Below are 9859 nucleotides of genomic sequence, written 5' to 3'. Positions count from 1 at the left end.
TTACAAATTAGTTGAATATATTCAAAATAATTTTTTTATTTTTTTTATTTAAAAACGTTTGTACTACTATTCCTTCATTTAGTGAATTTTCTTCATATAAAATCCAAAAAATAAGAAAACATGTTGACATATATTCTAACCTATACTTAATCAAATTTTGACATATATTATACTCTCTCATTAATTGCTTCCTATGGTTTTGACCCTTCACTTGCCTTATATCAAGGAAAAAATGATGAACATGGCAGCATAAATAAGAGCCTTAAAACAATGTATTTTAACCCAATTTTTGGTTTATCACTTGGATGTGCTGATTTATTGCTGAAAAGTATTGACTAAAATTTATTATTTTATTATGTAAAATTCTGACATATATAAGTAGGAAAAATTTAGTGTTTATACCTTCATGCTAAAACAAATCTTTTGAAGACATATCTGTAATATAATACACCAGGACATTCATCTTTATAACTATATCTTTGCACACGAGAAAAATCCTTCACTTAGTGTCATTGTAAGGCAACAAAGTAGGCCATCGTGATAACCACGCTGAGTGTGCGGACACACCTGTCCCCGCATACTTAGACTGGTAATAGAATGTTGATTTTGTCACGTGACTACCACACACACCATGGGTGGTGACACCCATCCCTGATCTTTAAAGCCAACACCCTTAATGGTGCTAGAGCTCATTGGCACACATGTGTGGCGGGATAGGGTAGGCCACACGTGCAGGTTGCCGAGGCCTTTGCCTTGGTCTTCGGGTACTACCCCCGCAAGGGTGGGGACATATAATGCCAAGGGCTAAGGCATGTGGATCCTACGATGGATGTAGCCATGGCGTACAGAGAGCCAAGACAGTTGCATGGCACTTGGTGTGTCCCTTCAAGTGGTGTGGTGCACATGCACTAAGTGGTCATAGCCATTACATTAGGCATGAGGCCCATAGAGGGATGTAGAGACGGGGGTGCATTATGCACCATTAGGTAGTGGCGCTTTTGTGCCTAAAGCCCCGCAGCCCGCATGTGCGGCTGCAGGCATCACCACTCCAAGTATGCCCTCGAGCCACACATTGAGCGCCTGTGGGCCATGACACTTGTCACGTCAGCCAGTCACTCGTACCTCTACAACAGCACCATGCTTGGAGCCCAGCCTTAATAGTGCTCGCGCCTCCAGCACCCATGTTGGCACTTTATCACTTTGGTCCTCATTAGTGCCGCAGTGCTTGACACCCCAAGCTCTGTTGGCCAAGTGAATTCTGCTCAACATTCCGACCCATGTGTTGAGGCTGGCGTGCGCTCAATTCAAACGTTGTTCTAAGCTCTAAATTTGACCTCGTGACAACCATAGACAGATAGTTTCCCACCTTCTATTAGAAATTTATCTCCTTCATCATTGAGCTTCCTTAAATTAGAATGTTGATGAGTTAGAAAATCTACATTTTGTTGACAATTTTTTTGCTGAAAAATGATGTGTCCATTGACTGTGGGGAAATGGTAATCAAACATGGATAGATACAAATTGGGGTAATCCAATAATAATATTTCTTCTCATATTACCTATTCCATCGATCCCAAATGGATCTGTTAAACATTCCATTAGGGAGACCGGTCTTTACTCTTCTGTGTGGTATTTATTCTCATTCGACTTTTGGAATCATATCCAGTTGAAACAGCTCACAAAATCCAACCACTTCACCTACTTCATTACCCCCAATTGTACCACTTGACTCAGCCTTAGTACACGAACAATGTAGGAATATGACTTGAATCCACAAGTGTTGCATTACTTCAATGAGCCAAGTCCTGAATCCACATAACACTGAAGCACTATCTAGCAAAGAGAACACTCAGAGGAGAGAACCAACAGTTTCAACAAAACAATAGACTTCAATAATACTCATTCAAGGGTACATGGGGGGCTTATATAGGCCACAACAAGTGCAGGGTCGTCCATAATGACTGTACCCATGAAATAACAAGTCAAAATATTAGAAAAATAATTCTGACGAGATAAAACAGAGGATATCTTGAAAATTCTGGGGCTTGTAGAAGTTGTCAGGAGATATCTACGTGGATCAAGAAGATTCTGATGGGAGAAAACAGAAGACATGCAACTCCGACAAGTTAGAGCAGAGATTCTGACAGAAGAAGAATCTGTCAGAGGATCTTATCATATATGAATCTGTTAGAAAATCCTGTCAGAGGATCATGTCAGAGAAAATCCTGTCAGAGGACTTTGAGGGGCTCTAGGTAATTTTCTATAGATCTTGTCAGTTCTAGAAGAATCTCCTTCTTGGGCCACAAGTTGCTAATGGGCCTCAGAAAATGGGCTTCTGGGCTATATCATTTCCTGTACTTCTATTGAAACAATTTCCATCATCTCGAAAAAAATATCAGGAAATCAATAAAAACTTAGGATAAAATTGATAATTAATTATTTATAGTTTAAATATTTCATTTATTAGAAAATAACCTAGGGATGCCAATGGTTCAGAGGATAATTTTTTATTTTAATAAATCTGACTTCATATAGATTTAATGAAGATAAATATAAATTAAATCATGGCATTGAAAAGACAGTGCATTGGTTGTTTTATTTAATCGGTTTGAGTGTTTGTATTCATTTAAGAATCATATTCTTATCCTAGCCAGCCATATTTTAATACGTAAAGATCAATTTAACATAATATTTGCAAACTCTCCATGACTTTTTAAAAATTTTATGATAAAACTAGAATTTATCACAATAAAATCACAATAATACATCATGAAGTAAAAATATTTATATATCCAGTATATTTAGATGGACCATGCATCTAATGTTTTCTGAACTTTTTTAATTGCACATGATTCAAAGTTGTGGAAAAAAATAAAACCTTAGTCAGCCTTTTAACAGCTCTAGTCAGAAAAAATATAAAATATGTTCTTACCTCTTCTTAATATAATTACATTGATTTTTTTCTAACCAGTTCTTTAACAAATGCAAAGACGAGGTCAAAAATATTTCTGAAATAGATATAGAAAACTGTGTGGCTTTAATAAATGTCCCTTAAACCTAAAACATAGGAAGTGTGTCCAAATAAATTTTAATTAAAACTCTCATTAAGTAATAATTTCTAAACAGATCACAATAACTTTAATGATGGCAGAGAAAACATTAATATATAATATTATTGAATGCGAACCAGGTCTCCAAAAGTAGACAGACCTGGTAATTACATGATTATGTATCTCATTAGATTTTTTTAGGGATTGATTACCGAAAAAAATGCTTATGAATTGAATTTCATGGCCGAGGCACGGCTTTTATGAGAGGCTTTCTTCAGGCTTTGCCAAGAAATTCAACTTCAAATAGGAGTGTGGCCCCAGGCGGGATTACACACGAGCCTGAAAAAGAAGCAAAAGGGAATAGAAATATATTTATTTTGGGTGAAAAATAAGCAAGAGTTTAGAGAGAGAGGAAGGGATGCTGATAGAGGTGGCAAAAGAGAAATATGTATAAAAATATATTTTGGGTGATCAGCTAAAGAGAAAGGAAGGGATACTGATTCATAGATAAGACACAAATAAGGGGAGATATAAATATAGATGTAAATAGGAAACAAATATGAAGAGAAGAGAGAGAGAGAGAAAAGAGAGAGAGAGAAAGAGAGAGAGAGAGAGAGAGAGAGAGAGAGAGAGAGAGAGAGAAAGCCTCCAGAGAGGAGGGACATTGATAAAAAAGAAGAAAAGAGGAAAGGAGGAAAGATTAGAAGAAAGGGAGATAGAGAGAGAAAGAGGTATATAGAGGGTGACCAGAAACAGAGAAAGGAAGAAAAAATGATGCATACGTAAGACACTTTCCAATCGGGAGTTCTTTCCCTCACATCAGCTACTCATGCCAAGAAACCACAAAACAATCATTCATCAAAAGGTTTCTCAAATGAACCTACAAGGTTGTATTTATAACCCTAAGATTTTCAATAATTGATCATTTTCTTACTTAAGGCTCAGTCATTGACCGAGACTTGTTGACCAGGTCTCCTGTAACAGAAAAGTTTCCAGATAACTACGACGGAGGGAAAAAATAAGAAGAGATTGAAGAGATACATGTCGGGAGACCAGCTATAGGGAGATGAAGATAAAGAAAACTTTGACCATGGATTTAAAAAATATAATTAATTTTTATATTTTTTCCCAGTTGGAAAGAGTATCAGTGAGAGTGAAAAGAAAAAATGACGGAGAGAAGAGACAAAAAAATATAAAAGAAGAGGGGAAGATTGAGAAATTATGTACACTGATAGATTTGATAGTACACATAAATCAGTTAAAGGGAATATATTTTTTGAAAAGTGAGAAAATTAAAAAATTATGATTTAAAATTATGTAGAAGACTCACCTCCTCTGCAGCCTGCTCCCCTCGCTCCATATCCCAACTCTGGAGGTATCTTAAGCGTCCGCTTTCCGCCTGGCACAAATATTCATATCTACGTAATTCGTTCTCCACATCTTTATAAACCATGTTATTAATCTCCAATTAGGATATTTATTGTCAAACAGAGTCTATCAAAAATTACGGATACTACAAAAAAGTCTAATGTGGAAAGACGATACGTTCTTTTCAAGAAAATCTAATGTGGAAAGACGATACGTTCTTTTCAAGAAAATCTAATGTGGAAAGACGATACGTTCTTTTCAAGAAAATCTAATGTGGAAAGACGATGCCGCAGCTTGCCGTGACCATTCCTCATCTTCCCTCATTACTCTGAATTCGAACAATATTATCGACAGTGCTTGAACTCTGCCTGGAATTATATTGAAGAAATTGACCGCTATACATGAATTATATTGAAGAAATTGACCGGTATCAAAAGATGACAAGAAAATAGTAGGCATTATTATTTTCTAATTTTTTTCTCTAAATATATAAGCATTATGGTTTAGTTTTTTATTCCTTATTGCCTATCAATGGGATTTTTAACATGTAAGAAGTTGAACTTGGATCCAAGTGATCTGATCCAAGTTGTATTGATTCGAACAGTTGAACTTCCAATTTGGTTGAAGATTGATCTAATCAATTAGATCAATTCAACTGACTGGATCATGGTCATCTTTTATCAATCGTATCAAAAGTCTCAATTTGATCCAAACTGGATCATGATTGACCGTCAATCAAAATGGCAATCTTGTAAATTTCATTAAGGCATCTTTTTTGCAACATGTCTCACACTTTTTGGTCCTCCTTGCCCGAATTTTTTGTGACCTGATTTCATTTTTTATTTCTTACCAATCAAACACATAAATACGACGATCAGTCGATGCCGATCAACAAGGTTTGACAAGGATCTAAGTGATCTGATCCAAGTTGTATTGATTCGAACAGTTAAACTTTCAATTTGGTCGAAGATTGATCTAATCCATTAGTTCAATTCAACTGATTGGATCATGGTCATCTTTTATCAATCATATCAAATGTCTCAATTTGATATCAAATGTCTCAATTCAAATCATATCAAATGTCTCAATTTGATCCAAACATGATCATAATTGACCGTAGAACAAAATGGCAATCCAATAAATTTGATTAAAGCATCTCTTTTGAAACATGTCTCGCACTTTTTGGTCCTCTTTGTCTCACTTTTTTGTGACCTCATTTCATTTTTTATTTCTTACCGATCAAACAGATAAATCTGACAGATCAGTCGATGCCGATCAACAAGGACTGACGAGGATCAATCACATAAAATCTTAACCCATTTCTACCTCATATATTTCATTTCTGGTTGGGTAAATTCACAGTGAAAAAAGCTGGAATTGCAAATAAAAAGCGCGCAGGGTACTTCTCATACCAGAAAGCATAGGAGGAACTCCTTCATCGCCCAAGATCCCTTGGTCCCACCCTTTGATCACCTGCCCGAGACAAAGATAGTAAACATAAGATTAAGAGTTGCAATCTTGACAAAATTTTCTCCAACTGATCCCAGAAAAAATTCACTAGATCCATACAAACTATAGCAAGATTCTAACTTCATGGCGATGAAATTGTGAGTAGATTGCATCTAAAGAATACCAAATCTTACAAACTTTGACAATAATTTGCAAATAATCACTCTGAATTGTGAAACGCAAGCCGCTTAGAGTGAAGAGACAAACTCAATAAAATTTGAATCCACCAATGGGAGAAAGTTTTCTGTTGAAAGGTGTAGATAGGTGTTGAGATCATGATCCACTGGCTCATAAATAAGAAGAAAACAGAGGAATCTATTGAGTAAAGATCACTGCTTCTCCTGTCAGGGGATTCAAAATTCCTTGAGCTGATCTCTGATACGATTTTACCTCCCATGCGGTATCTTAGAAAGAAGCAAAAAAAAATGGATAGTAAATTATCGGACTGGCACAATCATTGGCGGGGCCGAGTTTGAAAGAGGAGAATCCCAGAGTACTGATTTAAGGACGGGAAGAGGAGAATCCCAGAGTACTGATGTGTAGGGTTTTTCTGCTGGATTCTGAACGAGTTTGAAAGAGGCGACATCTTCTGAAGAGTGCAGGAGAGCATGGGATGGCGGAGCACGAGAAGAAGCAAGAAGAACCATTCACGGGTATGTAATTGAGCTTTCATGGATTCAAATTTCCTCTGTTTATCTATTCAGTTGACCATAACCTCCCAAGTTTTGATCTATTGAAATCAAGTTTATATATCAAGTTTATCAAGATCCGTTGAATTTATCGATAAAAAAGTATCAATTCAGATTGATCATGATCTGTCGAGTGTATCGATTGAACTCAAGTGTATCTGTTCAGTTCACTAAAATTTCGAATTATCCATAGAACAAAGATCAATTCAGAGTTTGATCATGATCTCTCAAGTCTATCGGTTGAACTCAAGTGTATCTCTTCAGTTCACTAAAATTTCGAATTATCCATAGAACAAAGATCAATTCAGAGTTTGATCATGATCTCTCAAGTCTATCGGTTGAACTCAAGTGTACCTCTTCAGTTTACTAAAATTTCGAATTATCCATAGAACAACAATCAATTCAGAGTTTGATCATGATCTCTCACGTCAATCAATCGAACAAAGATAAATTCGGAGTTTGATCATGATCTGTCAGGATATACATTGAACTCAAGTTTCTCCCATCAGTTTATCAAAATCCAAACTCAACCAAAACATTTACCTCCCCAACGCCAATGCGGAAGGTGAGCGGCTTCCCTCTGGAGTAACTACTATCGAAAACCTTCCCATCCTCCAGCTTCCCCACGTAATGAGCCTTCCCCAACACCGATCACAAAATCAAAAAAAAAAAAAAATTCGATCAAGAAACAGCAATGGCAATACCTTGATCACAAAATTCAACCAAGACCAAAACCGATCACAAATGCAAAAAATAAAATAAAATAAAATAAACCAAGACAACCACCGATCAAGAAACAGCAATGCCAATACCTTGATCGCAAAATTCAACCAACAGAACCACCGATCACAAAATTTAAAAAAAAAAAATTCGATCAAGAAACAGCAATGGCAATACCTTGATCACAAAATCAAAAAAAAAAAAAAATTCGATCAAGAAACAGCAATGGCAATACCTTGATCACAAAATTAAAAAAAAAAAATTCGATCAAGAAACAGCAATGGCAATACCTTGATCACAAAATCAAAAAAAAAAAAAATTCGATCAAGAAACAGCAATGGCAATACCTTGATCAAAAAATAAAAAAAAAAAATTCGATCAAGAAACAGCAATGGCAATACCTTGATCACAAAATCAAAAAAAAAAAACAAAATTCGATCAAGAAAAAGCAATGGCAATACCTTGATCACAAAATTAAAAAAAAAATTCGATCAAGAAACAGCAATGGCAATATCTTGATCACAAAATCAAAAAAAAAAAAAAAATTCGATCAAGAAATAGCAATGGCAATACCGTGATCACAAAATAAAAATAAAAAAATTCGATCAAGAGACAGCAATGGCAATACCTTGATCACAAAATCAAAAAAAAAAAAATTCGATCAAGCAGTGGCAATACCTTGATCACAAAAACAGAACAAAAAATTTCGATCAAGAAACAGCAATACCTTGATCAGCTGGCCCTTGGCGGCGGCCTCGCCGGCGCCAACGACCTTGTCGCAGAAGGCGAGCCCGGAGGGCGACAAAGAGAAGGAGCAAGGACCTTCCTCGGCCATGGCGGGGGCGGCATTTCGGAGGAGGAGGAAGGCATTTAAGCCCGCGGCGAGGCCGAAGACGTCTCGTCTGGTTAGGGTTGAATCGGGGGCGGGGAATTTGGGGATCGCGGAGGCGATCGGGGGTCGGAATTGGAGAGAATTGGAGGAGGGGGGGATGATCTTGGGGGAATTGAAGGGGGGGAGAGCAGCCATGGCGGATTGGAGGAGGGGGAGAGCGGCCATGGCGGATTGGAGGAGGAGGAAGAGGAAGAACCTCACAAGAGAAGAACAGTTATCCGTTTGAGTCAGTTGAGTATCTCTCTCTCTCTCTCTCTCTGTCCCAGGGTGCGTATTTATAGGTTCGGGTAAATATCCTCTCTCTCTCTCTCTCTCTCTCTCTCTCTCTCTCTCTCTCTCTCTCTCTCTCTCTCTCTCTCTCTCTCTCTCTCTATCTATCTATCTCTCTCTACTGGTGAGTGTAATTATAAAGAGCTTCGGGTAAATATCCTCTCTCTCTCTCTCTGTCTGTATGTGTGCTGGTGAGAGTAATTATAAAGAGTTCGGTCTCTCTTTGTCTTCTCTATTTTCACTCTCTTCTCACTCTTCTCTATTTTCACTCTCTTCTCTATTTTCTCTCTCTTCTATCTCTTCTCTCTCTTCTTTATTTTCTCTATACTCTCTCTCTTCTTTCTTTTCTCTATATTCTCTCTCTTCTTTATTTTCTCTCTCTCTTCTTTATTTTCTCTCTCTTTTCTCTCTTATCTACATCTTTATTTTCTCTCTCTTATCTCCTTCTCTACTTCATTTTATTCTCTCTCTTCTATGTCTTCTCTCTCTTGTCTCTCCCTTCTCAGTTCTCACTCTTCTCTCTCTTCTCTCCCCCTTTTCAGTTCTCACTCTTTTCTCTCGTCTCCATTTGTCTATTTTCTCTCTCTTCTCTCTCCCTTCTCAGTTCTCACTCTTCTCTCTCTTCTATACTTTATTTTCTCTATTTTCTCTCCCTTCTCAGTTCTCACTCTTCTCTCTCTTCTATACTTCTTTATTTTCTCTCTGTTCTCTCTCCCTTCTCAGTTCTCACTCTTCTCTCTCTTCTATACTTCTTTATTTTCTCTCTGTTCTCTCTCCCTTCTCAGTTCTCACTCTTCTATACTTCTTTATTTTCTCTCTGTTCTCTCTCCCTTCTCAGTTCTCACTCTTCTCTCTCTTCTATACTTCTTTATTTTCTCTCTGTTCTTTCTCCCTTCTCAGTTCTCACTCTTCTCTCTCTTCTATACTTCTTTATTTTCTCTCTGTTTTCTCTCCCTTCTCAGTTCTCACTCTTCTCTCTCTTCTATACTTCTTTATTTTCTCTCTGTTCTCTCTCCCTTCTCAGTTCTCACTCTTCTCTCTCATCTCAATTTGTCTATTTTCTCTCTCTTTTATACATTCTCTATCTCCTCTATTTCTCTATATTCTCTCTCAATTTTTCTATTTTTTCTCTCTTCTATATATTCTCTCACTCTATTTCTCTATATTCTCTCCCTTCTATATCTCTCTATTTTCTCTCTCCTCTATTTCTCTATATTCTCTCTTCTCTATCTTCTCTTTCTCCTCTATTTCTCTCTCTTCTCTCTCTAACTTTCTCTCTCTATATTATCTCTCTTCTCTATATTCTCTACCTTTTATTTCTTCTCTCTTCCCTATCTTCTCTCTATTCTCTCTCTCTTATC

At 36.9% G+C, this 9859-nt stretch overlaps 1 protein-coding gene across 1 annotated transcript; it reads right to left on the bottom strand.

The window, feature by feature from the left end:
• Window positions 1-3145: 3145 nt before the first annotated feature.
• Window positions 3146-8495, bottom strand: LOC144704922 (peptidyl-prolyl cis-trans isomerase FKBP13, chloroplastic-like). The gene is made up of 5 exons (XM_078577507.1): window positions 8064-8495; window positions 7160-7252; window positions 5831-5891; window positions 4381-4449; window positions 3146-3389 (listed from the first exon to the last, which is right to left on the bottom strand). The coding sequence occupies exons 1-5, from the start codon at window positions 8391-8393 to the stop codon at window positions 3325-3327; spliced, it is 618 nt and encodes a 205-aa protein (XP_078433633.1). The 5' UTR covers window positions 8394-8495; the 3' UTR covers window positions 3146-3324.
• Window positions 8496-9859: the final 1364 nt, after the last annotated feature.

This window comes from Wolffia australiana, chromosome 6 (assembly GCF_029677425.1).
Source record: "Wolffia australiana isolate 7733 chromosome 6, ASM2967742v1".
NCBI classification, from domain to species: Eukaryota; Viridiplantae; Streptophyta; class Magnoliopsida; order Alismatales; family Araceae; genus Wolffia; species Wolffia australiana.
This window is presented reverse-complemented; position numbering and strand designations above follow the sequence as displayed.

Excerpts from the sequence above, each read along its gene's own strand:
- LOC144704922 (XM_078577507.1), bottom strand. The coding sequence starts at position 8,393 with ATGGCCGCTCTCCCCCTCCTCCAATCCGCCATGGCTGCTCTCCCCCCC. Across the intron at positions 7,253-8,063 it reads CCAAGGGCCAGCTGATCAAG|GCTCATTACGTGGGGAAGCT; the intron begins GTATTGCTGTTT and ends GTGTTGGGGAAG. Across the intron at positions 3,390-4,380 it reads GGGAGCAGGCTGCAGAGGAG|GCTCGTGTGTAATCCCGCCT; the intron begins GTGAGTCTTCTA and ends CTTCTTTTTCAG.